The following is a 27,801-nucleotide window of genomic DNA, read 5'->3' as shown; positions in this document are numbered from 1 at the left end:
GGAGGGAGACCCTGCCGAGCCCCACGGGCCACCTTAAGCGGGGCCGGGGCCGGGGAGGCCGCGCCGAGCACATGGGCTCGTTAAAGCGGACCCGGCACGGTCCCGCGGGGCGTTCTCCGCCTCCATGGGGACACTTCGCTGCGCGGGGCCGCCCGGGGCAGGGCGCAGCCCCTCCGGTCCAGGCCGCGCAGGCCTCAGCGCCCTTCCCGGGGAGCTGCGCCGGGCTCCGGCCCCGCACGGGCGCGACTCGAAGCCTCGCCCCAGGCGCTGCGTGGGGATGGGGCCGGGCTGCACCCGCCCGCCGCGAAGGAGCGGGGCGGCCGCGTGGAGCCTCTCGGCCGGCGTCGCTCCACGGCCACGCTGGTGGCGTCCCGGGTATCCTGCGCGGGCTCCGTCCCCGTCCCTGTCCCTGTCCCTGTCCCCGTCCCCGTCCCTTTCCCTGCGTGTCCCCACCGCGCTCTGCGTGTCCCTGCGGCCGCGCGCCCCGCCGCGCAGGGCGCCCCCCAGCGGCCGCACCCTCCCCGCGCCCCGCCGTGGCCAGGCCCCTTTAAGGCGCGGGGCGTGCCTAGGCGCTGAGCTCTCGCGGGGCTTGGGAGCCGCGCTCTCGCGAGGCTGGGGCGGCGCGGTGATTGGCTGCAGGGGGTTGAATGTAAGATGGCGCCCAGGGAGCTGTGAGGGGAAAAGACTCGGGGCCGAGGCGGCGTCGGCGACAGGGCCGGGGTGAGGCGGGGCCGGGTCACGCCGCGGCGCAGCCGGGCCGGCGGGCCGGGGTACTGTGCGGCGGCGGCGGGGCTGGGTGGGGCCCACCTTCGGGCGCGGGAGGAGGAGGCGGCGGTTCCGGGGGCGGCGCGGGCCCGGCGGGGAGGGGGAGGGGGCGGCCCCGCCTGCCGCGCGCGCGCGCGCGCGCTTTCCTGGCCCGCGCGGGCGCGCCCCCTGCTCTTCCCCCCCGTGCACCGGGCGCGTCCCCGTGGCCCCCCCCGCCCGGGCGGCGAGGCACCGGAAGGCGCGGCCCTCGGCGGCCCCGTCCTCGCGCAGCCCCCGACATGGCTCCTGCCGGGGGGGCGGGGGAGGCGGTGTCACGGCGCCGCCTGCGGGCCCGGCCCGGCCGCCCCGCCGACAGACAAAGGCGGCGGGAGCGGCTGGGGCAGTGCCGGGTCCCCGCGGGCGGGGGAAGCCCCACGGGCTCCGCGTCCCCGCTCGGGCCGGACAGAGGCTGAGCTGCGGCCGACGTCTCGGGGCCTAAATACGGAGCTTCGCCTCGTCTTGGCTGGGTGGCCGAGCGGTCCGTAGCGTTCCGGCTGTCTCCCGGGGCATCACCGCGAGCACCTGCGGGGGGAGGGGGTGGGGGTGGGGGGGTTGCCTCTGGATGCGGTCACTGCTGCTGCTGCCTTGTTCTAAGTTCTGTGTGCCGGTAACTCCGGCGTTACCCACCGTGCCGCGCCTGTCGCCGCACGGCGCTCTGTGACAGATGTGCTCACAGTCGTTCTCAGTACCACCAGGCTGAGGGATACGATGGTTAGAAATTGGGCATCTTGCAATTCCTCAGTAGGACCTGCCAGCTGCGTGGATGATCATATCTTTGTTTCCTAATTTTTTTTTTCTTAATGGAATACATATTAAAAATAAAATGACTTAATAAAGAAAGAGGAACTGGGGATGGAAAGGGCTTCTTTGTTCTGTCTTCTCCAGAACGTTACAAGTCTAAGAGCTCAGGACAAGAGCAGCAGAAATACATGCAACATGGTGACTGGTGAGTCCAGATTGTCCACATGCTGCAAGTTGTGTGTGTGTTTTCAGTAACCTCAGTCTAAGTTTTATCAACTAACCGTATGTGCTCGTAATCTTCAAAGAATTTCTTGAACTTACTTCTTGAAAAAAAATGCAGTTATGCTGCACAGAGAGGTGTTATCTTCCTTTATTGGAGAAACTTACTGCCTGGATGCTCTTTTTTTGATTTTAAAATGCAGTATTAAACACATGCTGCTGAGATCCAGTGAGGGTGGACGTTTGCAGTTTCCAGTGTGTGTGTCTGTGGGATAAATGGAATGCACCAATTAGTGTGTTTTAATAACTAAAAGTAGCGAGTGCAACAGCAAGCTGTGTGTGTTGCCCTAAAAAAGCCTTTTGAATGCACCGTAGAGCCTTACAGAGGTTTTCTGCCATAAATGCAGGTTGGTCTAGTTTTAATAAGTAAAATTTCTGGGGGTGCAGCATTACATTTCTGAATCTTTCTCTGGACCTCGTACCTCCACTGCTGCTTAGGGTCTTGGGAAGTGCAGGTTTGGGTGGTTCAGTGCTTCTAGTTAAATAATCTCAAGCAGCCTTAAAACTGATATGAATGAGAGACACTTTTACCTACAGGGTCTGTAACTGCAGAGAAAACCCAAGGAAGATCTTGCTGCTCTTCTGGGGCAGGAACAGATGCCTTGTGGCGTGGTGGGGCTCTGGTCCATGCCTAGCCCTTGGAATACTGCAGGGGCTCAGCTTAGTGGCTCTCAGTATAGTAACTTCAAGAAAATGTAAAGGGTTTGTTTTTTCCATGGTAGAAGAAAGGGATTTCTTCTGACAGCTTGTGAGAGAGGAAGATTTACTAGTAGGGGAAGACTGCCCTGGGGGCTCTTGATTTTGATGCTACAAGAACTAATTGAAATGCACCAGCTGGGCAGGGTTAAGGGTTTGTATTTAAGAAATCAGTGCTTGCTTTAAGATTTGTATTTGAGAAATCAGTGCTTGCTTGGTGGTCAGAAGAGGCTGGTGGTTGGTGGTGGATCTCTGCTGCTTATGCTTCTGGGTGTCTTGTGGCTTCTGGTCTCTTACACAGGAGAGTGATGTAGCTTGTGAAAGAAGGGTTGGAGTTTCAGAGGTAGAAGTGAGGGCTGACAGCTCCCATTGGCAGCAGTGGCCCTGCTGACCTCCTTACTTTCTCCCTTGACAAGATTACAGAAGGTGGATAGTATTCCCTGAGTTGTTACAACATACTAGAAACCAATGCAGGAGCAGGAAGGGAGCACCTGGGAGAGGTGAGCCCATCCAGTTTAGCAGCAGCTGGCTGTCAAAGAGCATCTGTGGCACTTATGTCTGGGATCCTCCTGTCAAAAAACATCTGTGGCATTCATGTCTGGGATCCCAGCATGGCATCCTTGAGGCTTATTCTTCAGAAGAGTCTTCCCTCTCAAAGCTGTATCTGCTAGGGTACCTCAGGGTGGACATGGAGAATGATGGTGCTCTTCTGAAAGCCTCACTGTAGTATTGAAGTCAAATATTTGAAAGAGTAGAAGGCTGGGACAAGTTAATTGCTCAAAATCTGTTTTCCAGCCTCAGAGTATGTACCAGTGCATCGTGCAGTTAGATGCAAAACGCATTTCAGTGTGCCTGCTGCTGGTCTTGTCTGAGTCCTGAGTCCCTATGGCTGCACTGACATTGCAGTTCTCCCTTGGTTTCACCCTGGGCATGTGGTTACCTGGGAAGGGTTAGCAACATGTGCTGTAGAGGGATAGAGTACTCTTGGGTAGCTCCTGGAGAAGTGAGTAGTCTTACTGGCCCTGTCACCCAGAGTTGGCTTGAAAATGTCAGATTGTTGTCTCAGAATGTTTTTTCTGTCCAGATGTGGGCTCTACAGGAGCTTCTGTGTGCTGATATTTGCAGAGCTGTTGGATTTGCTCTGTGAACACCATTATTTGGTGGTTTTTATTAAACATGATCTATATTTTAAGAATATCTTCTATAGAAATCTCATACAGCAACAAGTGTGTCTTAAAGGCTTCAGAAACCATAGACAGAGCACAACTTACCTCATGTGTGTTCCTGTTACCTTTGGTATTACTTTTTTTTCTCTTGTGAGCCTGGTCCAATGCACTAGCCATGAACCTCCATGTAAACAAAATCTGTGTGTTTGGACTGCTGTCACATAACAGTGAGGAGGGGTTAGTGTTTGCTTCAGCTCTCCCTGGTTTTGCTGATAGCTGGCGCTGGACTTGTGCAGCATGCTTGAGTGCCAGTGAAAGCCTGGAGTTAACTCCAATTTTCACATAGGCAGGCCTTTGCAGCCTGATGTTTAACCATAGCACTGTCTCAGCTCTACTTTGTTTAATCATGGGGAAGGGATACATAAAGCTCTGGTTTTGTACCCGCTCTCTTTAGACCTACAGTCACAACGTACGTAGTGGTGTCTGTCTGTTTTCCCTCCTTTATGCAGCTTGATCTAGTAGTGCTGAATCACCTCTTCTAGTCCCGATCTTGTGGTGTTTCCCATCTTTTCACAACTGTCTCAGTATCTGGTGATGTTATAGCTCAAATGTATTTATGCTCTATCAAGGCTAATTAGTGCCTTAGAAATAACTGGTATGCTCACTGCCAAAACAATTTGTGGGTTTAAACAAGATAAATCAATAAGAGAAGAATGCTGTCAGAGCATACCCTCGAGCTGTGTGACGTTCTCAGGTGGAGTTATCTTTGGTGGTGGTGGTTTTTTTCTTTGCTTTCACTTCCGCCCTGATCATCTCTAATTCTTTTTCTGTCTTTCTGTTGTCTTCACACATGGCATGTTTCACGTTAACCTCTTCCTATATTAAAAGGACATCAAGAACTGATGCTGCAGTTGCCTTTGTTGTTTCCAGAGCTCTGTTTCTCCATGTGTCTGGTTCCCAGTTTGAGGAAATATCTCGATTCCAGCGCTCGCTCTCCTTTTGCTTGCTGTGTTCAAATCGATGAGGCTGTCCTAGTCCTAACAGCAATGAGCTGAGTGCTGCATCTGTTGCTCTTGTGTTGTGCTTCCCATTAGCTGCCTAGAATAGAACTGCACGGCCTGACAGAACACACTGCTCGGTTTCCCACCTCTGCGGCTGCAAAGCAGGGCCGCACATATTGATTCCTGAGCCTCTCTCGCTAACAGTGCATGCTGCAAACAAATGCCATGTACCACAGCGTTTGTCTGGTACAGGACTTGGCTGGTCTGGGTGAAGTACAGAGCTAGCAGAGTTTACATGGCAGTGATCTCTGGGAGGAGGAGGAGCCACGCCTGGGTATCTTTCGGACTCCCCTGAGCTGCCAAGGGTTAATCTGAGAAATGTGTAGTAGCACAAAATGCCTCATAAAACTAAAGCATCTGTCTTGGGCATCTGGCTGTGCATGTTTGCCAGTTTTCATACAGTACTTGGTATGAGAGATTAGTTACTGGAGTTAAGAATATCCTTGCATCAGGGGAGTGCTGTAGTTAAGACTTTTACTTTCTCTTTACTTAAGGAACCCTGAGGACCTTGCAATATGAATAATTCTCTGGAGAACACCATTTCCTTTGAAGAATACATCCGCGTGAAGGCGCGAACGATCCCCCAGCACAGGATGAAGGAGTTTCTAGACTCCCTTGCTTCCAAGGGGCCAGAAGCTCTCCAGGAGTTTCAACAGACAGCCACCACCACAATGGTGTATCAGCAGGGTGGCAACTGCATTTACACGGACAGCACAGAGGTGGCTGGGTCTTTGCTTGAACTTGCTTGTCCTGTGACAACCAGTATCCAGCAACAAACTCAGCCAGAGCAGCAGATACAGGTTCAGCAACCCCAGCAAGTCCAGGTAAGCGTCTGAAATAATCTCTGAATGTATGTATGACTTGCCAGCTGATGGAGTAGTGTTCAGCGCTGCTGTCTAACCTTAAGCCTCAGACAAGTACTTTGGAGGCAGGGCCAATTAACTTCATCTAAAACAGCAATATTTCCCTTTCATTTAAGGAATTTGATAGTAAATTCACTCTCTTAAGTGTGCCTCCCTCGAGCCCTGCTGTAGGAGGAGCCGCATACATAGCAATGGAGTGGTGTCACCTATTGGAGAAACGGTCGCAGTTCTGGCATGTACACAGCTCCAGAAGCCTTGTGCTCTGAAGCGGCTATAAATACCAGCCCACTCTGACTGTCTGATTGTTCAGGGTGGCTGTGGGATGGAGCTTGCCTTAAGGACTTTTTTTTTCTTAATAAAACCAATAATCTTTAAATAGTTTTACTTGAACATTCTAAAAGTTGTTCTTGAACTGACTTTCAAGTGAGGGGGAAATACAAGACAGTCAACTTTAGGATATGAACCAGGGGAAGATATGTTTCTGGAAAGGAATTCTAAAGGATAGATATGCATCAAGGTAGATTATATGTTTGCACAGTGGGAGGAGTTGTCTTTTCTGTTTTTTGGGTTTTTTTAAGTAGATATTACAGTAGGTATTTTATTAAGTAAGCAAATGCACTATCAGAGGAAAAAAACCCCAATTTTATAACTTAGGAAACTGCTTTTGTCTTCAGATACATTTTGTAATTTGATGAGTTCGTAGGTGGCAGGGCATTTACTAAAGTTTTTCTGTGATATGTCTCTAAACAGCTGAACTCTGGCTATAGCTGTAATTCTGATAGACTACACTTGAGATATGAATCTTTCTGATTTCTGTAGCAGAATGTAAAGCTGCAAGCTCTTTTTTTCTTTTTTCTTTTTTTTTTTTTACAAGTGTGGGTATGGAGTCACAAATGGCTGGAGATCAGGTAGTGTGTACTTGCTGCAGTGCAGTAGACTTGTGTCAACAGCTCACTTGTGTGTTTCTATCCTACAGCAAAGACAAAACTCCTTCCCTGGTAACTCGTCTCCAATTACTCTCTATTGAGTAAAAGAATGCTTAACTGGGACTTCTGTAACCTGTTGCCCTACAGTGACTTGTGTTGAAAGGCTTTTGAAGAACAAAAACCCGAAGCCTTTCAGGCATGACTTGGATCTCTGCATGAGGCTATTAAAACTGATCAAGAGTGGGTTTGGTTTTGCCAGCTAGTATGTTTCCTGGAAGAAGTTTTTTTTTGCAGCAGAAGAGCTAGGAGGGTTGGCTTTTGAGTGCCTCAGTCTTGAAGATGTGGAAAGCCCCCAAACCAATTGTAAAAGTCAAAAGGAATATTTTTTTTTTTTTTCCCCTCTCACTCTTGCTCCCTCGTTTCAGAACTACCCCATGTTCAGGTTTGACCCTTGCAAGTCTTTTAGTAACAGATATAGGGAGAGAGGTCATATATCTTACGCTTCAGAGAAAAATAACCTGACCTTTTTGTAAATAAGCATAGAGTTGCTGCCAGAGACCAGTTTCTGGTTTTGGAACTGATTGACCTGCACCCTGAATATGAAAAGCTTTTCATGAAAATTAAGATTTCAGCAACTTTCCTGAAGAATGCTGTCTACTCTCTTCTCCTTGTTTTGATGTGTCTCTTTTAGATACCTGCTTCCCATCTGCACAGATCATCATTGCTATTTGTATTGCCTACCCTGCTGCTCACTTTAGGTGGCACATTTGGTACTAGATGTGGCTGCAGCTTTTGTGTATTGGCAGTGCAGCTGAACTCAGGTGTATTTGAGCAGCTAGCTCAGAATGATCTTAGTCTTTCTGCAAGAATAGGGTGGAGAAGAATGTCTTTACCCCTTTGCAAGAGTGTTTTTCTGTTTTTCAGGATTTCTTATTTGGACATAATTTATGCTAAACTCATGATTTAGTGTTTGCTCGTCTCTGCACTGTCACTGTGGCAGCAGTGGCAGAGCTAATCTTCTGGATAAAGCTGGATTTTGTTCTGATGCTGGGGAGTGACAGCGTTCCACCGTAGCAGTGCACCTGGTCCAGCTGGCTCCCTGTGCTGAAACACTGCTCGTGTTGTATTATGATGAATTTTGGTCATCTGCCGAAGCCTCTTAGCTTTTGATTAAACTTGTCATCCTAGTACTTGAATTGGTAATCTGTTTAGTTCTTGCTAATCCAATTACAAGTCAGTGGAAGACCCTTTGAGTGACTGTGCTGATGTCTGGCAGTGTGACAGTGCTGCTGGGGGTGACTAACAGTATGACCAGTCAGATGACCTCGCAGTTGAAAGTGCTGCTGATGATCTTACAATCATGGAGATAGTGCTCAGGTTTCATCCTGGGTTTTACTTGCTGTGAACAGCTAAAGGCAGAGTGTGACTGCTTGCTGCTTTTATTTATTCTAGAAAAATAAATTCGGTCTTTGAAGAAGTTGTTGATTTAAGGTTTTCTTGCCTGGAAGGCTCAAAAGAGTCTTATCAAATGTTTATTACAGGATGAGTGGATGCAACTGTTGGGTTATATACACTGGTCATTGCTGCAGTTGAAGTGTTCTGGAGTTCCTTCCACACCCAGTATCACAGGGGTGCCATAAGTGACCTCGAGAAGGAGTTTAGTATGTCAAGTTGTCATACCTTGTTGTGCATCAGGGAGTGGCAGGGAAGGTCTGTGTTTTGCTCCAGTCAAGGAAGAGTTTTATCAGCTCTGTTTTTGGTGCAGTTGCTTGTTGGTCCTGTGCATAGAGGCCATGGAATTGATGATGCCAGTGAGGTGTTTAGTGCTGACTTGCTTCCCAAATATGGTACTTTCGCAGAGGTCAGTGAACCTCTTGGGCCTCTTACCCAAGAAACTTTAACTGAAAGAATATCAGAGGACAGAAAGTATCTTTGCTTATGGCGTGTGTGTAGAAAATCCTCAGTTTCAGCTTTTTATGAGCACTCTGATGTCTAAGTGGCAAGATTTTCTTGGGCAGGGCTTGAAGGGAGGTTGCTACATGTGAGCAAGATCACAGAACTGCATGGGGAAGGTTTGAATGCCTGTGTAAAATATCTTCCAGTTAATACTTGTGCCTTTCTAATTGCTCAATATGTTTACTGTTCAGTCTATTCTGTGACTTCAGACCTTTATAGGAGCTTGGACATTATTAATGGCACAAGGCAGGGAAAGATACCCTTAAATAGCTTAGAAAAAAGTCTCATCTCTGGCTCTGCACAGAATGCATCTTTGCTTCTGATGGATGTACCTTCCTCTTGTCTCTGTACTGGTTCTGAAGTTTAGAGTTCCTGTTTGCTTAGTTTGAAGAACATGCCAGTATGATTTTAGTGTAGCAGCAGGTATTAATTAGCATTTGCTAGAGCTGAGTGGGACAATTCAGAGTGGTTGTAATCAAGAGTGGTGTTTTCGAGGTAGCATCTACTTGTATGTGGAAGTACTCTTCTCTTGAAGAGGTAAGCTGTTTTTCCTTGGTTCATGCGTTTTAACTGTCTTGGACCCAAATCCCTCCCCAGTGTACAGCTTGACAGCATAATCTTGATATTGTAACTGTTTAAACACACCCAAGGCCTAATTTAGCTGATGGAATTCTCTCTCTGATGTTGATGAATGAGCAGAGGAAAAGCCTGGAGTGAGAGTCAGTCTGGCAGTTGTTCTGAAAAGCTGACTCGCACCCTTCCCGTAGACCTTGTTTACTTAGATAGCAAAGGACTTCCTGTAAAGTAGTTAAATAACAAGTTCTGATATTTCCTGCTACTTCACTGATCAGTCTTTTCACTTACTCTTCACTTACACTTTTCATATCTGTTTCGTACTTGCTTGTACACTTTCTGGTGTAACTTTAGAAGGAACTCTTTCTTACAGTGTTAGTTTTTAGTGCTGGACTTGCTTTAGCTTAGGACTGTTGTTGATGGAACTGTATTTTAAGTCTTCTGTCCTTAAATTGGACTTAAAAAGCCTGAGATTACTCTTCTCATGCTCTCATTAACTTTTTTTTCCCAAGTATTTTACTTTGTGTGGGAAGTTTGGGATGCACCCACATTACTTCTGGGGGCGTTTGGAGCATACTTCCTGCTGCAAGTTGGCCACCTGCCGAAGCCTTCTTACCCCTTGTAGGTTTGGAGCCTGTCATTTTGGATTCCCTCCAGATGAAACTAAGCTGGAAGATGCAGTCTTGTGTTTTGGTGATGTCAAAGTTGGCTGGTGGGCAAGTAGAACTAAATTTGAAATAGTCTTCTGGAAGGTATAGTGTGGACATGTTAGTGCGTCTCTAGTCTTGCTCTGGAAGTTTGCTCTTGGTGTGTACTGCTGCTTGCTGGTTTAAATACAGCTTCAGAAACCAAGATCTGTTTGTGAAAAGATGCATTTAAGAGCCTCTCAGATGCTCTAGGAAAAGCTACATATCAAAAAATCCATGCAGGAAAGAGTTGCTCTGTGTGCTCGTTTAGAGTTAGGTTTTAGGAAATGTTAGATAATCCAGTCAGTCTGCAGATGAAAGAATTAACAAGCAAAGAAAACCTCAGTTGTTTCAGAACTGCTGTTCTGAAACAACTGGGTCTGATTCCTTTTTGGGCAGAGAATCCACAAAGAGCAGACATGTTATGACTCCTACTTGAAAGTTTGTCTATCAACCATTAGGAAAAAATTTTGGCAACCAGGCTTCAGATATTCTCATGATCCTGGGGTTATTTATTTACTCTTTGCATTTGCTCAGTTCAGGACAGAATATGTTTTTGGGCTTGATGTGGCAGAAGATTCCTTTAAGGGAATTTAGTTCTGCTCTCCTGTTACGATTCAGCGTTGATTTCTGACACTTCTGGTTTTCTAGGCAGCTGGTGCTTGATCCAGCTTCCAGCTACTTCATGGTGAAAAGGCGTTTCTCTGTGTCATGGTAGCCTGCTGGGAGGTGATTCTTACATGCTGTTGGATCCAGACTTTTGGCAATAAATACTATTGCAGTTCTGGTAACTTGGCATGTTCCTTTCTTGCGCCAGTAACCCAGGAGTTGCCAGCATAACATGTTTTTGCTTTAATCTTCAGCATAAAATGAAGATTTAAAGTCCCCTGTTGGTCTTGGCCTGTAAATTTAAAACATTCCCCTTTGTACAGAGTCTTTTATAAAGTCTGCAGCTGCTGAGTGTAATTCTTTGTCTAACTTGCTATCTAAGGAAAAAAAGGACGATGAGGTCAATAAAAGAAGCCTCTGGTCTCAGACTGGGTTAAAGCCTGTAAATCTGGAATGGGTGCTTGTAGCACTCCTGGATACAACCTGCTTGAGAAAAAGGAGGGATCTACTCCCAAGATACAGTTGTTAAAAATGGATGAGTAATTGACAGGGGATGTGTAATGTGTGGTAGGTAGAGCTCCAAAATCTTTTTGAATAGGACTACTCTCTAGTCAGAAGCATGATGTCTGCAGTTTGGAACATGGAGAGCTTCAAGTGATTCTGGAGTTTGACTTCATATTGTTTGGGTCTGGACTCATTCTTTGGGTATTAACAATAGCAGGGTGGACTCTAAAGCAGTAGCCAGACATCCCTGTTGTAGGAGTTAGGATTTAGTCCTGGGGGAGTTTTGAAGGGCCTCAGGGTATGACTGCTCATCTGTTGAAAGTGCTGGAAGTTGCTGCTGACTTTCAAATGCTGTAGGCTCAGGCTCTGAAATGGTTAATGGCTCAACGCTGCGCCAGGAGAGCTTTAGAACGGACATTAGGAAGCATTTCTGTACCAAGAGAGTGGTCAAACACTGGAACAGGCTTCCGAGAGGTGGTTGCTGCCCCAAGCCTGTCCTTATTTCAGAGGCATTTAGGCAGTGCTGTGAATGACATGCTGTAGCTTAGGGTCAGCCCTGAAGTGGTCAGGCAGTTGGACTTGATGATCAGTGGAGGTCCCCTCAAACTGCAACAATCTGTTTACAAGAGCAGGAGGGAGAAAATGCTGTCTTGTTCCATTTGTTCTTAGGCTGTGCCTCTTGCTGACAATGCCTCTTTCTTAAACCAGTTCCATTACCTTTCTAATTGTGCTTATGTGATGAAATTATTTCAGCACAGGAGGAGACTTTGAATTCTCACTGCTAGCAGAAGAAAAGTCCTGTGTATATGTTACAGCACTCACAGGAACTGTAATGTGAAATTTTGCATGGATAGAAGTTGGGCTTCTTTTAAGGTGCTCTCAGTCAACCTATGCAAATTGTGAAAACACTACAGAAGTACAGGCCAAATTACACATTTACCTCTTAGCATCATTTTGAATCATAGCAGATAAAGCAAATGTTTCTTGTGTGAGACCGAAAATCTCAGTGCAATAGAATATGTAATTTGTTCAATCTTTGGCTTTTGCCTTGCAGGTAGTCTTCTGAACAAGGATTTAAATTAATAGTAAAGACCATATTAGTGATTTTTAAAGTGAAATATTTTGGAGAATTCTTGCCTTAGGGGTGTGATTACAACTGGCTTTCTTAAACTGAGTCCTTACCCTGGTATCCATGTCTGGGCCTGTTTGCCCAAGGCAGTACTCATGCTCCAGGGCAGAACAGTATCAAGTAGAACTGAGGAAACATCCCATAGGTGAGTTCATCATTTTCATTTGGCTGCCTGATCAAGTCACTCATTGATGGAGCTTTTTAAACCGTCGTGCTGATATAAGGTCACATGCTTCTTGTTACCTTGCAGGAAATTATAATAGTCACCACGTCATCTGGATTACAGTAAACTGCACAGAGTTCCCAGAAGGAACTATACCCTATTCTTCCTGGAAATAAATTAATTCTTAACAGGAGGTGACTTATGAATCTGGCCTGCCAGTGGGGCATTTTGCTACCCCAGTTTTTTCCTTAGCAACTCTTAATTGGCTTGTAAATGGGTCCTTAACATTTTTCAAGACTTTTAGCAGTGATGCTGGGAAGTGAGATTTTGTGCACAGCAGGCCTGCCTTGTAGGTTTTTTTTGGTATTGTCAGGCTGGCTAGTGTGCTGTCTCTGTGCAAATGCTGCACTAGTCTGCCTGGATACAGGAAGTGAGGTAGAAAAAGGTAAGAGAACTGTGAGTAGGAAGACATTTAGTCTTGCAACTAAATAAGTCCGTGTTGGCTTCAGAAAGAGGTGTTGAGTAATTAATTGCCTCCCTTAAGATAAAGTGTTAATGAAGCCTGGAGGAACAGATGGTCACGAGTACCTGGGATGTCTCTAGGACAAGGCGAATGTAACAAGTTATCTGTAAATGTGAGGGAAAGGGAAGTGTCTGGACAAGGGATGTGAAGCTGTTGAGACCTGAAATTTGTGCTTGGGGCTACCTTTGACTGCTGGCTTTCAGTGTGCTGCTGGATTGCTGCTAGGTATTGTGGCAGACCTTGGACAAATGAGCATTAATGTGAGAGGGTGTGATTTTTTTTTTCCTCTCTAAATTAAAGGAACTGTGTGGGAATCAAGTCAACAGATTTGTCTGTGTTATTCAGCATTGTCTAAGCGCATGAGCTAGAAAATACAAGTGAGTAGTTTGGACAATAAATGGTATTAAATGGAAGAAGTAAATAATGAAAAAAAAAGGTTCTTTTAATTATCATTACCAAAGAAATTCTTCTAGAGTTTACAAAACATGCTGCAGCATAGGCCATTAATGCATGACAAAGATTGAGGTTGAACTTGCCACATTCTGTGTTGGCACCCACTCGAGTAGTGTTACTATTAATGATAGGTTTCAAAGTAATATTCCTGTGCTTTGTGAGGAAAGAGCCAAGTGCTGGTTTCGACTTACCCATATTTCTTATTGCCTGTCACCAGCAAGTGATCCTGTGGCCGTCTTGGGACTGGGGTGGGCAGCAGTAGAACAGTCTGTAGAGCGTGGTAAGAATGAGGCAAGCTCCTGTGATGGTAACGTGAATGACCTTTAAGTCTCAGTATTGCAAGACCTGTGCTAAAGTAACATTTTAGCAATGCAAATAGTTTTGAAGACTCTTGGATTCCAAGGATGGAATCTGTTGGCTTGAGCCCATAGAGCTTTGAGGGTGGAGATGTAGCTCACATGCTGTTCTTTCTGTGCTGAGAGTCACGTGCAATGCTGAGCAAACACATCTACTGTATCACTGTTATCAACCAGGCACTTCTAGAATAACTTGCTTTCATTTTCCTGAAATCTTTACTAATGGATTAATACGTGGAATCAAAAGTGAGCATAAAAGACTTGGAGCATAGATCTTGAGTGACAGACCATATCTGCTGAATCACTGCTGTTTTTGCTGATCTCTAACTGGTGGCTTGGTGTCGTTGCAGGTTCAGGTCCAGGTCCAGCAGTCACCGCAGCAGGTCTCCGCCCAGCAGCTCTCTCCACAGCTCTCTGTCCATCAGGCTTCGGAGCAGCCAATACAGGTCCAAGTGCAGATCCAGGGCCAGGCACAGCAGCAGGCATCCCAGACAATACAGAGTCAGTCTCTTCAGAGCCCCAGCCCATCGCAGCTGCAGGCAGCTCAGATCCAAGTGCAGCATGTGCAGACTGCCCAGCAGATCCAGGCTGCAGAGCTGCAGGAGGAACACATACAACACCAGCAGATCCAGGCCCAGCTTGTGGCAGGACAGGCCATTACTGGTGGCCAGCAGATCCAGATCCAGACAGTTGGGGCACTGTCACCCCCACCTTCTCAACAAGGCTCCCCACGGGAGGGAGAGAGGCGGATCAGCTCTGCGAGCGTCCTTCAGCCAGTGAAGAAACGTAAAGTGGATATGCCTATTACTGTATCGTATGCTATTTCAGGGCAGCCGGTTGCCACAGTGCTGGCCATTCCTCAAGGCCAGCAGCAAAGTTATGTCTCTTTAAGGCCAGACTTGTTAACAGTGGACAGTGCCCACCTGTACAGTGCCACTGGGACCATTACTAGCCCCACTGGAGAGACGTGGACCATCCCCGTTTACTCCGCTCAACCGCGTGGTGACCTTCAGCAGCAAAATATAACCCACATTGCCATCCCTCAGGAGGCCTACAATGCCGTCCACGTCAGTGGCTCGCCCACAACACTGGCTACAGTGAAGCTGGAAGATGACAAGGATAAGATGGTGGGAAGTACTTCAGTAGTGAAGAACTCTCATGAGGAAGTGGTGCAGACTCTTGCTAATTCGATCTTTCCAGCACAGTTTATGAATGGCAACATCCACATTCCAGTGGCAGTGCAGGCTGTGGCAGGGACATACCAGAATACAGCACAGACAGTGCACATATGGGACCCACAGCAGCAACAGCAGCAGCCCACACCGCAAGAGCAGGGGCAGCAGCAGCAGCTACAAGTCACTTGCTCAGTAAGTTAAAACTGCCTGTTGGTCTCAGTTGGTGATTAACAACTTACAAATGTTTTGGAGAGGGAGCGTGCCAACAGACAGCTGGTGTCTGGGAAGCAGAGATGCATCTGTCCCAGAAGCCTGAATGTGACACAGGGCACTTGACTCCTGATGGGTATAAGACTTTCATGTGATAATGTTGGTGCATAGTTATAGGATTCAAAACATTCCAAAAGAAAATACACTCTTGATCTTAGTGGTAAAAATTAATAGATACATACTGATTGCCAGACTCTTCCTAGTGGGTATTCTGAGATCTGCAGTATTTTCCTGAGCTGTTCCAGGGGTTGCAGTGGACAGGCAGGGATAATTGCAGCCAAATAAGGTGTGCTAATATGTACTAGTCATCATCAGTTACTTTGTGTTATGTTGCACATGGGAGTCCGCAGCAGATCCGGTGCCCGGGTAAAGTATTGAAATCTGACTAGTTGTGAGCAAACTTCCTGGATCAAGTGTACTTTAGAGTACATGAGGTATTTAAAATAAAATACCCTAAAAACATAGACAATTCCAGGAGGAATATACTCTCTCTCTAGGGGAGGTAATAAATCTACTAGAGGTGAACATCACATTTTTGGGAGTTGACCTCTCAAAACTATGAAACTGAGAGAGAATTTGCCTGCCTGCCCTGTGCTGTCCTCTGGCATTGTGCTTCTAGGGGATCTGGGCAAGTTGCAGCAATTTTGCTCTATTAGTGAAAAATACAAGTTTATTAAGAAGCATCTGCCAGTTCAGCAGATTTGCGTCAGCCAACGTCCAGCCTTCACACTGGACAAGGTGTCTGTGAGGTTAGGGCAGAAGACTTTCCCTTGGATTGGGCTGATGGAGGGAGCTGGCTCTGGAAAGCTTTCAGCTCTCTGGAGGGTGATGTGGCAGCACTCTGGAGGAGAGCAGAGCCTCAGTCCTGGCTCCTACAAAGACAAGGTGTCAGTTCACCCTTGGACTCGTGAAGGCAGAGAGAGGCTTTGCTTCACAACTTAGTTGCCATCAGCCTTGATTAAAGCTGGGCCTTTTCAGTCAGTCTCTGCTACATGCTGCAGGGGCTGATAAGCAAAAAGCTATAAGAGCTGATGCAGAGGATAAAAAGCCAGCCAGAGGGAGTTGGAAGGCTCCAGTTTGAGGCTCTTGCAGACTTTGCCTCCTAAGCTGTTGGTTTTTTAACTAAGTAAGGTACAGGTATTTAAAGTCTCAATGCGGTTTTCCTATGCCATGGTCTCTAGTACTGTCAGAGCAACTTCCACTAATACTGATACTTAGCAGTATCAAAGGAAAAGCTGCTTTTTGGAGTAGCTCTTAGGGTGGAAAAAGCAAAACTGTTTTGATATAAGCATTGCTGTTTCTGTAACATTCAGGGTACCAGTGAGAGTTTGACTAAGGTCTGTAAAGCTGTTAATTGAGGTAGCTGTGAGGCTCTGTGGCGTAGAATGGAAAGCCTGTAGCGACAAATGCAGAGTGAGTGCAGCCCAAGGACTTGCTGCAGGTTTTTGATTGGTGCTATTGGTTGCCTGACAAATGAGTTTCAGTTTGAGATTGCAGATGGACCTTAGGTCGCCAAGAATTTCAAAGTAAATTTCCAAAGGGTCTGCAGATGCCTTAGGCCTGTAATAAGTCATGCAATTGCTCTTCACACAATAGTAGCTAGTCCCCATTAGTAATACTTGGTATTTTGAGAGCATTGCATTGAAATTGAATTGATGTTTTGATGCTGTGTTCTAGTCTTACTGCTTTATACCTTTTACCTTAAATGAATTAATCTTATTTATCATTTATGCTAAGAACAGAATGTATTCATTCTGTGTGCCTGTTATGTAGTGCTTAAAGAAGAGAGTCTGGATAGGGAGGGATGCCAGTGGTGTATGGCATGTGATTGTACCCAGGACCTTCCTTAGGGCGGTCTAGGTGTGGAGCAGTAGTGGTGAGTAAAGCTGGTGGCACCTTCCTGTTCAGGGGCTGGTGGTCTCTGTGGGCTGCTCTTGTAGTGAGATGGACTTCAGTGGTGATTCAGAGTGACAAGTCAGCTGAAGAGATAGATCTGTCCATTCAAACTGAAAGAGTTTCTGGAGTGTAGAATATTCTTTCGTGAGCAGGAATTCAGGTCGGACAGCAAAAGTTGCATTCCTTGGATTAATTACTTGTTGGGAGTGTTGCAGAAGGCTGATATCCTGGGGCTACAGGTATTGTGGGATTCTTGGTTTTTGTCCAGCTGTTGCATGTTGAAGTGTGTATATAAACTGAAGGGTTTTCTTTCATAGGCTCAAACCGTTCAGGTTGCTGAAGTTGAACCGCAGCCGCAGCCACAGACTTCACCTGAACTTCTACTTCCAAACTCTCTGAAGCCAGAAGAAGGTCTTGAAGTGTGGAAAAGCTGGGCACAGACCAAGAACGCAGAGCTGGAAAAAGAAGCCCAAAATAGACTAGCACCTATTGGAAGTGAGTGTCATGACAATATGGCTTTTGTTTCCTTTCAAGTAGGATTAGGAGTGACTGTTACATGTAGGCTGCTCTGGAAAACTCTTTTGTTTAATCAGTGATTGTTTCTAAATTTAAATTTTAATTTACTCTGCAGTACTAATTATTGTGTATTCCCACTGCCACAGGACATGTATTAGATCTGTGCTGAGCCCCCTTGAGCACCTGGGCTGATGGCAATAGAAAAGGGCACTGCATGGCTGTGGTGCATGGACAAACTGTCTGCCTAAGCTGGTAGAACAGTAATGGAATTGCTGCTTTCCTGTTGCTGCAGGGCAGCATTTCACTGGGGACATGGTGAAAGAAGGCAATAGTCATGCATTTGGTAGGGCATGAGTATCTTCCATCAAACTCTTGCCTGTTTTATCTTTTATAATTTCTGACAGTTTGAGATCTGGATTTATTTCCACTTGCTTTACTATACTGGGAGAATGAGGTAGTGCTGGACCTGCCAGATAGAATGGAGATGTGGGAAATCTTTCCTGAAATGTTAGGAAATAATATGGCTTTATCACTTAAATAATATAGCTTTGTTTTGTTTTTCCAGGGCGTCAGCTGCTGAGGTTCCAGGAAGATCTCATCTCTTCAGCTGTGGCTGAGCTGAATTATGGTCTGTGCTTAATGACACGAGAAGCTCGGAATGGTGATGGTGAACCCTATGATCCAGATGTGCTCTACTATATCTTCCTGTGTATTCAGAAGGTAGGATGGGACAGCTCTATGTGCTGCAGAACTGTCCATGTTGTCACCATGTGTAGGGGGACTCTTGATTATAAAAATAGAGACTGTGGCTTCTATTAAGCTAACCAACAATTTTATAAGAAAAAAAGTCTCTTTCCTTAAAAAACCTTGAAAACTTCAGATGACTTGTCTGTCCTTAGTGCAAGCAATGCTTTAGTCTGTGAGTTAATTTGTGAATAACTTGAGTTCAGTATCACAGTGAAAATAAGAATCCATTTAGCTTTTTTTTGATGGGGGGGAGAAGGGTTGGGTGATGTTTAAAGAAGTTGTCAATGTCAAGACTTAAATTTAGTTGAAGTTTTAACAGGCAAGAACTTAGCTTTATGTGCTATGGGAAGTATGAGCTTTCTGGAAGAGTTGCAGGAACAGAGCTATACTTGGACAGGGAAATTGAGCATCCTTGTTAACCTGGAAAAGCAGGGTCCACTAGTCATGTGAAATAACTAGAAGTGAACACACCTGAAATAAAAGGTGAAATCCAATCAGCTTTACTTTGTAAGATAGTTTTTCCTTTTTCTGTCTTGGCATTGCCATGATAGTAATGGAGATTACCTACCCTGTATTCGCCTTGGTGCAAGAGTACTCACTGTTTAAGTAAATTGTATTAGTCTTCAGTGCTGTGCTGTAAGATGCTCAGCTGAGGATGTGGCCCTTAGGATGAGGTCTGGTCTGAGGAACATGCTTGCTCCCACTGTACTGGCCTGTGTTATGAATCTCTTACAGTATCTCTTTGAAAATGGCCGAGTCGATGACATCTTCTCAGATCTCTACTATATTCGGTTCACTGAATGGCTGCATGAAGTTCTTAAGGACATACAGCCCCGTGTTTCACCTCTTGGTAAGGGCTATAGTTTAAGAACTTTAAAGCTTTCCAGAGCTTGGAATGTTTAAACTGAACCTGCAGCATGAGTGTAGTCTGAATAGAAACCTTTTTGAAGTATGTAACATCCCTAGGCTAGCTGATGCTGGTCAGGGAGAAAAATGTTATGTTTGCAGTGAATGCTGGGGTTACTGCAGTTGTCAGACTCTAACCCTGACTGTCATTGAGCATTATTTGTCTGTCACTTGCCACCAATCAGAAGGCACATTGTGGGGACTTTGTAGTGTCATAAGATTGGCTTACTTGGCAGCCAGCTGATCCTTGATTTGAATATTTGAATCAGGTTTCCTCATCTGAAGTGGTAATACATTCTGCCTCTAATATGTATTGTTTCTTTGAGAGATAATACAGCACTGTCATAGTGCCATGTGGCCAGATGGATACTGTCTGCAGAACCAACTGAGTGTGAAAGGAAAAAACAATGAGTGAATAAAGCCTCCAGTGCTGCAGTCAGTTGCAGCTCAACATTATGTTTAGGAGATCATGGCAACAGGGATGGAGGAGGCAGTTCCAGAGGAGACAAATTTTGACAGAGATCTGTATGAGAACTAGATAAAAATTGCATTTTCAGAGCATGGAAACCTGGTTTCTCATTGCTTCATTCCCTTTGATATGTTTGTACATGAGTGAAGAAGTTAATTCTTGTGTTCAGTAAAGCAGCTGATGTTACAGGCTAGGTGGCTAAGTGGCACCATGAGTTTTGGAATCCTTTTGTTTTCAGTCTGGCTGTTCGATCAGTGCTTTGACATTCCACAAGCTCTGGAGTTCATACTGCTGTCTTTCTGTTTATCTGTGTATTTGGAGTGTAGTATTTTTCTTCTACACAAAGGGGAAAAAAAAGTCTGAGAATCAAAGGATTACTCATGTGTCCAAATACATCACTTGGCACTGTGTGCTCGCTGAAGCTGTGCACAGGGCCAAGAACTGATTTGTTACACTGGCCTGCCTGCTCTCACATATTATTGGATTAAGAGCATCTGCATTGGAGTCAAGCCAATAATTAAAAGCTGTTTAAGTGCACATTCTTCTCTCTCTGGGCTGGGATGTATAGGCATGTTGCACAAGCATACTCTCCACAACCAGAGGCTGATGGATATGTACAAGTGTTTCCTAACTGTACCTGCTATTTAAAAAGTTATTTGCAGAGCACTGAATCTTGATATTAGTGAGAATCAGCTCTTTCTCCTTCTGTCAAGATTTAAATGCTCTCCAGTACTTACAGACTGTAAAATGCTGCCTGTGCTCATGTTGTGTCTGTCCCCTGGCATGATGCCGACTTCTGATTATTGCAGGTTACATCCTCTCCAGTCACGTAACAGAAGAGATGCTGTGGGAGTGTAAGCAGCTTGGAGCTCACTCCCCTTCCACCTTGCTCACTACACTGATGTTTTTTAATACAAAGTAAGTACTCAGGTCTTAGGGAATCTTGGGGAATAAAAACTTCAGAGACCTTAACAGGATTGGTGTGAAACTGCTGGACTGCATAGGGCAAAATGACAAGTTTCAAATGGTTGCACTTGTAGCCCACTTGTAGCTTCATCAGACAAAGAAGATGTAGTATAATGAGGAAGTGAGCTAGCAGAGGGCAGACCGAACCTGTGCCTTTTGTATGCTTTGCTGCTGGAGGAATCCTTAGCCCAGTGGTTGGTTTGAGCTTCAGCCTGCTCATGATGACTAAAGATCGCTACCTTGCTGTTGTGACTATGTCCCTTGCTTGCCTCTGAATGTCCTGTGTTCTGTTCTTGCTGTTCAGATACTTCCTGTTGAAAACAGTAGACCAGCACATGAAGCTGGCCTTCTCCAAGGTGCTGAGGCAGACCAAGAAGAACCCTTCTAATCCCAAGGATAAAAGCACGAGTATCCGCTATATGAAGGCTCCAGGCATGCACCAGACAGGACAGAAAGGTAGTGTCTAGGAGGTTTCTTTGGTAGTATTTTACTTACTTGGGCTTGAAGAAGTGGATGAGCCTGGAGATGTTTGCAGGTAGGGAATCCAAGGCTCTGCCAGTTCCCTGTAGCCTGGCAGTATGTGTTTTCCATGCATTCTCTCCAAGAGAGGATAGTACCTTCCAGTCATAACCCTGGGGAGATACCTTACCTGAGGCATGTGGGACTCATCGAGAACTAAGGATATTTTTTTTTGTTACTTTTGTTTGTTTGTTTTTTTATGGGCAAAGAGACTATTGGGTCTAAGTGCTTATGAAGAGATGGAGAAAATTCTTTGGGAGGGCTTCTCTTACCTTGATTCATGTGAACTCATAAGAATTGCTATGTAAGTACAATCTATCCTCTTAAAAGCACAGGATGCAACTGAGGCTTTGCAGTCTCAGTAGTCATGTTTCCCTCATTTTGCACACTGGTAGAGGAGGAATGGAAAGAAGGATATGGATGGGTTGGGATCTTCAGTAGCCTTAGGATATAGTAAGCTCTGCATAATGCTTTTAAGCATTTATAGGCAGGTGCCTCTGCCCTGGAATAGCCATATGTCTCTTGCCAGCTCTTGCACGGTGACAAGGGGCTGCAGTGTTGAGGCTCTGTGGTACTGCTCGGTGTGCTGTGCTTACACAGAGTGTCTGACAGATTTCTGGGGGGCTGGTTTCTAGTTACAGATGACATGTATGCAGAGCAGACCGAGAATCCAGAGAACCCCCTGAGGTGTCCGATAAAGCTGTATGACTTCTACCTCTTCAAATGGTGAGAGCTCTCGTCCGTGTGTGTGGTGCTTGTCTTCTGTGACTGGGGAGCTGCACCCTGTGCCTGGCCTAGTTTTCAGTGCTGTGATACCACTGGCACAATTTCTATATTTCCATAAATTTACTTAAATTGAGAGGGGTGCTGATGTGAGAGGGTGGGATTAACTCTGATGGCATGTAAATAGAATTTTTGGGGTATTTAAGAGACAAATCCTGATTTGTGAACTGGCTGCTCTTAGTCTTGGACATCTGCTGAGTTGACATGGACTTGTTCTTCTGCTTGTGAGTTGCAAGTCCTCTGGAAGCATCCACTACTGAAGATAGGATTAGGGTCCTATTCAAACTAGCTTCTGAACAAAAAGAAGGATTTGCTATGGAGATTGGAGGGTGCGTTAAGGGACTCATCTCTAGATGATGATGATTCTGAAATTTAATATAATGGTTCATCTGCACAGATGGATCTGCAGGTGGCCTGAATGTGAAAATACCCCATCCTTTCTTCACTCTGAAGGACCCCTGAAGCCATGTGTGTGTTACGCTTACCAGTGTGAAATAAAAGCTACTTCGTTGTAGTCCTGACCATGGCTTTTTAACCTTGGCATGTCCTAAAACTTTGGAATGAATATTGCCCCTAGATGTATCTCTGTACCTTTGTGTGTCACCAGCCAGATGTTCACTGTCAGGATTTGTGAAGCCTGGGGTGAGGACAGTGGTGGTATCTCTGTTCCAGGACATTTTGTTAGTCTGGTTATTTCTGATCTTCCTCACACAGCCCCCAGAGTGTGAAAGGCCGGAATGACACATTTTACTTGACACCGGAGCCAGTGGTGGCCCCCAACAGCCCAATCTGGTATTCCATCCAGCCGATCAGCAGAGAGCAGATGGAGCAGATGCTCACCCGGATCCTGGTGATACGAGAGATTCAGGAAGCTCTTGCCGTGGCTAATGCCAGCACCATGCACTAAGGCATCCTTCGTGGCTCAGATGGGGTGGGGCAGGGTGATGGGGGAGGGACAAGCAAAGAGAAATTGTACAGACTTTTACACTAAAGGAGATGCCTAAGTTTTTGGTTTTTTATTGGTGTAGTTATGAAGCCCTTTTAGGCTTCTTCTCTTTAAAAGAATCTAAAGGAAAACCTACCCATTGTGTATCCTACCCAACACACCAAACTGTTGGAACCATTGGAGGCTGCATATCCCCTGCGAGCTGGGAGCTGTGGAAAGCTGCTGGTTGACTCTGGGTTTTTTTTTTTATGATGTAGAAAACATGAACTACAGGATTGGCCTGGTTGGCTGGGGCCTCTGTCTCCTTGGAGCACGTGCAGCCTAGAGGGCACAGAATGATGGATGGACCTGCTCAGCCAGTGGAGGAGAGGCAGGCATCTTCTTTTCTTGTGCTTGGACGTTAATTTGCTGTTATCTTGGAAGAAAGAGGAGAGAGTGAACTGCAATTATGATTTATACAAAAAAAACAAACCAACAATTTCTATTCAGACCTTTAAGTGACATTTTTAGATGTTAAAAGTACAAACTTTACCACACTCTTCTTTTTTGGCCTAACATTGAGGCCTTAAAGCTTGAGGCTTCTGTGCCTGATGGAATTCTTGTAACATACACTTGTGTATCATATAAAGATACCACCCTGTTTCTCTTATGTATTCTTACTCTAGTTGTTTATTAAGAATGACGAGCACGTCTTTTCAACATGCCATTGAACAATGTGTCTTTATTTGGGGAAGAGTGAGCTGTGAGGGTGGGGGGGGTCATTATACAAAGATCAGTATGCAAACTGGTTATTTTCATCCCTGTTCATGCTTTCCAGCTCAACTCTGCTGGATTTCTTTCACCCCTACAACTTATGAAGGTAGAAGGGCATACACTTCTGTTGAAGGACCTGAATGTCTGCTTGCTGATGGAAGCTCAGTGCCAGGCTAGGAACATGGGATCTGTGAGACCAGATCAGACTGTCCTAATGTTCTGTGGCTTTACCCCTAGGCAAATCCCCCTCTTTCCACCTTTTCAAATGCATCACAACAATGGCATGATGGAGGGGTAGTGGAGGGAAAAGGCCTTCCAGGAGCAGCATATGGCTTACTCCTGCTGTTTAACAGCCTTTTCACAGTTTTTAACACAGCTGTGTAGCTTTTGGCATTGTTCATGATCATAATCCCCAGCCCTGTAGCCTTGCCTTGCTGCATCTTAAATGGTTGCCGTATTTTATATCATTAACAAATAGTCTGCTCTTTTGAAGCCAGCAGGTAGCCAACTGTGCTTGAAATGGGAGATCACTTGCCAGGCTTGTTACTTGTGCCACCGGCTTCTTGGATGCAGAGAAATTACTCTGCTTCTTGAACTTGTCTTCCCTGCTTTTCCACCTCATGTCCCTTCCCTGTTCCAAAATACACAGATAAATATTTAGATATATATTACAGTAAAAGAACTTAAACTTGTGTACAGGCAAGCAACTTTCCTGAAGCCTCTGTTGTCCAGCACCTATCTGTATTGAGAAGGAAGGTCTGCCCTCTCTGTTGGTTGTGCAAGAGTGTAAATTGATGAGAGTAGCCAGTGTTCCCTGTCTTTGTGCTTGTGAGCAGTGTTGAGGTGTGCAGCTTAGAGAGACTTCCCAAGCCCCTGATGCTTCATATTGCTGTTGGTGTTCCTGAGGAAGCAGGTGTGCTTGAGTTAGTGTCAGTATGAGCAGTTTGTTCCCTCTACAGGGCTCTGTGCTCATGTAGGTGTGTGCAGAGAGGTGAAGTAGCAATGCACTGTTGTTCTGTTTTAGACTCTTAGCTCAGTGTCTGCCCTCAGAACTAGGCCAGAGGAAAACAGCCTGGGATTGCTGCCCTGATCCCAGTGGGTAAGCTGGGAAGATGGTTTCTTAGGGTGGGTGTAGTGCTGGCAGCAAGTACTGTGACCTCAGTTTGTGTGCTGGGAGCCAGCAGTTGCCCCATTGTAGGGTGGCTCTTGGGATCACCAGTACTGCTTTGGCTGTCAGAAACCTCTAATCCTTTCAGCATATCGTAGTGACTGGCATGTCCATCTTTGGCCCTTTTTAAGTCTTTGAAGACATGGCTGGGGCAGGCTCCACTATTCCAAGCAGTTGCATGTGCCTGCTGCACAGGGTGTGCCCAACATGCGTGCACAGACTGGCTTTCCCTTTCTTTCGGGCAGTTTGTCCCATCATCAGAGCAGAGTTGGAAAGCCTGCTGCCTTGGCTGTCTCCATCAGAAATACAGCGGATATTAAACAATCTGTGCCAGTTGCTGTACTGGGCAGCCTTGAGAGTCACCTCTTAACACTACACAGTGACAGGAACTTCAGCTGAGCTTTCTGGGGAAACAAAATTCCATGTTACCTTAAAATTCTAGATTGTGCACTTTCCTTACTACTCTTAACTGCAAGATGATCTCAAGTTCTTTGTAGGGAGAAGAGTTCTCCTTGGAGAATACTGGTTAAGAACAGGGAAACTAGGCACATGGTGAGCTGTGGAGATCTCCTGATGATTGATGGACTGGAGTGTTTCCATTTCTTTCTCATTGTCCACATGTACATAGGAGAGGATCTGCTGATGCAGAAGTGGACTGCTGCACTGTTCTGTACTGTCTCATCAGAATGTCCACTGTGTTCACTTCATTCCCTATTTTTAGAGACAATCGATATACTGTGACTTAAGGATTATTTTCCTGGATCTGGCTTCTAGTCTGTCTCTCTGGAGCTAGTTTAAAAGGTACAGTATTTCTAGAATATAAATACTATGTTCTTTGGTAGTGAAGAACATGATCTGCTCCCTTGTAGGGGCTCCGTAGGAAGATGTGTACAGAGTAGCACAGAAGAGTGCTGTGGCTTAGGGTTGCTATCCACATTCTGGGAAATGTTCCCAGTCAAACATGTAAAATAGCTTTTTAACACTTTCCTATAACCAGCTTGACTGCTGCTTAAAGGGCATTTCCCCTTGGCTCTGAGAGTGCCAAACTGCTTGTACTGCTCTTGTATGCGTGTATATATTGACAGGAACTCTCCGTGCCCTATGCCTTGTATGAGACAGGCTCAAAATGCATCAATCTCTAAATAAATAGAGCTGAGAAGTCAAGATAGAGACCGTGTGTTGTTGATTTTGAACTGTGCCCACCTTGTCACTGTCATATGAAAGGAACCATAGAAAGCAGAGACTGATTGACTGTTGTAAAGCACCTCACATTCTGACATGAGACTCATGTATTGTCCAAGCTCTTGACATTTAACAGTGTTGTTTCTTTAGGAAACTTGTAGCCTCCTACATGTGTCCACAGCACCATTGGATTTTCATTTGCTTTCAGAGGTCAAACATTTCCTCTTTAAGTGGTAATGGCTGAAGCAGCGGAGAGCAGACTAGAGAGTGGTTCTTCACTCCTGTCTAAAGCAGTGTATAAAGGGAATGGTCTAAGAACTTCATGGGGCTCTCACCTGTTGGCTGCCTCTCCCTTAGAGGTCTAGACTTCAGAGGGGTCACAAGATCTGAAGTAGTTCCTGAACTGTTCTGCCTTGGACAATATGAAAATACTTAATCTGATTCCTAAATAAGAATCCTCTTCTGCACTGTTGCTGCTAGGGCGGAAATTAAGACAGTCTTGTTCTCAGCTGCATCAGGGCTACTGTCTGCCTTGGCATACATTGAAGGGTTGAGGCCTCAAATACTCCTATGCTGTGATAAGAGCAGATCCAGAAATGGTAGAAAAGAGCCCTCTGAGTGTACAGGGGGTGGAGGATTGCTGGTACTGTAGTTGCTCATCCTCTTGCTGGACTGAGTGCTGCTGTCCAGCCAAACCACATTCTTAAGCAAGTTTAATACTGACTGACTTGGAGTTAGTGCTTGGACTCCTAAATCACTGTTAAAGTGGGATATCAACTGTCTTCCACCCTATATGGGGCTTTTCTCCCCATCTTATTGCTGGAGCTGCTCCTCTCAAACATTATAGGGAATGCACCTTATCCTGATGGTTCAGCCTCTTCTGTTTCGTTGGTGCCAATGCTTAGGAAAGAGCCCTTCTTGCTTATACCTCTTCCTACCTTAAGGAACATCTTAATTCTTCCAGAAGTCTTGCTGACACGCTTTCCCCAAATCTCTGAAGCGATTGCTGTGTCCCTACTTGTCGGTTTCCTTTGCTGCGTGGCTGAAGCTCTGCTCTTAGCATTGCAGTCACGTTCCCTGAAACCTTGTGCATGGCATACATGTTTGCCTGCTTCTCCTTTGGCGTTGGAGCTCATCAGAACGGGAAGGCAGATTAAACCCACTTACAGCAGCAATAAACCATGTCTAGAGCTCGAGGGAACTGCAGGAGAGAATGAGGTGGAGGGGATGTCTCAAAAAGGCAGGGTCCAGTTGCAGCCCAAAACCTTGCTTGATAATGAGTGTGCAGCCTATATGCAAAATACATCTTGTCTGTCCCTCCTGTGTTGACCCAGGTCTAAACAGCACATGTGATTGGCATCCTGCAAAGTGACCTTCAGAACTCTCCAGTAGCTTTGCCCCGTGAGTAACTCACACTACAAATCATTTTAAAGAGATGCACTCAACTATTTTTTTAATTTAATTTTACTCTTATATTCTCTGCTCTTTGTAATCTGCTTGGAAATAAAATGTTTTTCCCTGCAGCCTTTGTTGTAGTCTGTTTGAGAACCATTAAACTTTGCCTGATGTTTCTGTTGGAACAGAAGCCAACGTGCCTGTTTACTGCTGTGCCAGTGCCGTAGCACAACAGCTCAGATCCGTGTGTCCCTCCCAGGTAGGCTCAGCAAACCTTTGTTAGCCTGTTCTTTTTTAAATAAGTGTAGAGAGACCTTCGTACTGATCTTGGTCTGGCATGATGCCTCCTGTTGTGCTGATCCTGTGACAGGTGATGCTGACTCGAGAGTGCATGTCCTTGGCAGGCGGCGCTTTCCGATCTCTGTTCATATTTCCTGTGTCCCACAGGGTAACATGAGAAACACATTTCTTGAAGCTGCTTTCTGATCTTTGAACAAGGAGTTAACCTTCTGTAGCAGAGAGTTGTAGGCACAGGAGCGCTGTACTTTAGTCCCTGAACTAGTTAGTGTTAGACGTCAAGGGGTTACCTTGGGCAGGGTGTTACGGGGAGCAGGTGAGAAGG

At 45.8% G+C, this 27,801-nt stretch overlaps 1 protein-coding gene across 6 annotated transcripts; it reads left to right on the top strand.

Moving 5' to 3' along the window:
* The first annotated feature begins 71 nt into the window (after positions 1-71).
* Positions 72-27,307, top strand: QRICH1 (glutamine rich 1). 6 transcript variants are annotated; one of them, XM_038148818.1, is made up of 11 exons: positions 72-375; positions 1,690-1,750; positions 5,242-5,571; positions 13,839-14,855; positions 17,147-17,324; positions 17,911-18,065; positions 18,828-18,942; positions 20,277-20,385; positions 20,738-20,889; positions 21,588-21,678; positions 22,450-23,330. In XM_038148818.1, exons 3-11 carry the CDS (start codon positions 5,263-5,265, stop codon positions 22,640-22,642), a joined length of 2,319 nt encoding a protein of 772 aa, XP_038004746.1. In that variant the 5' UTR covers positions 72-375; positions 1,690-1,750; positions 5,242-5,262; the 3' UTR covers positions 22,643-23,330. The 6 variants fall into 6 exon arrangements, with proteins under 6 accessions (XP_038004746.1, XP_038004751.1, XP_038004745.1 ...); XM_038148817.1 differs by lacking the exon at positions 72-375 and adding an exon at positions 502-770; XM_038148816.1 differs by lacking the exon at positions 72-375 and adding an exon at positions 503-720 and having other exon boundaries at positions 22,450-27,307.
* The last annotated feature ends 494 nt before the right edge of the window (positions 27,308-27,801 follow it).

This window comes from Motacilla alba, chromosome 12 (assembly GCF_015832195.1).
Source record: "Motacilla alba alba isolate MOTALB_02 chromosome 12, Motacilla_alba_V1.0_pri, whole genome shotgun sequence".
Lineage (NCBI taxonomy): Eukaryota > Metazoa > Chordata > Aves > Passeriformes > Motacillidae > Motacilla > Motacilla alba.
Note: the sequence above shows the minus strand (reverse complement) of the source record. Positions and strands in the feature narration are given on the sequence as shown.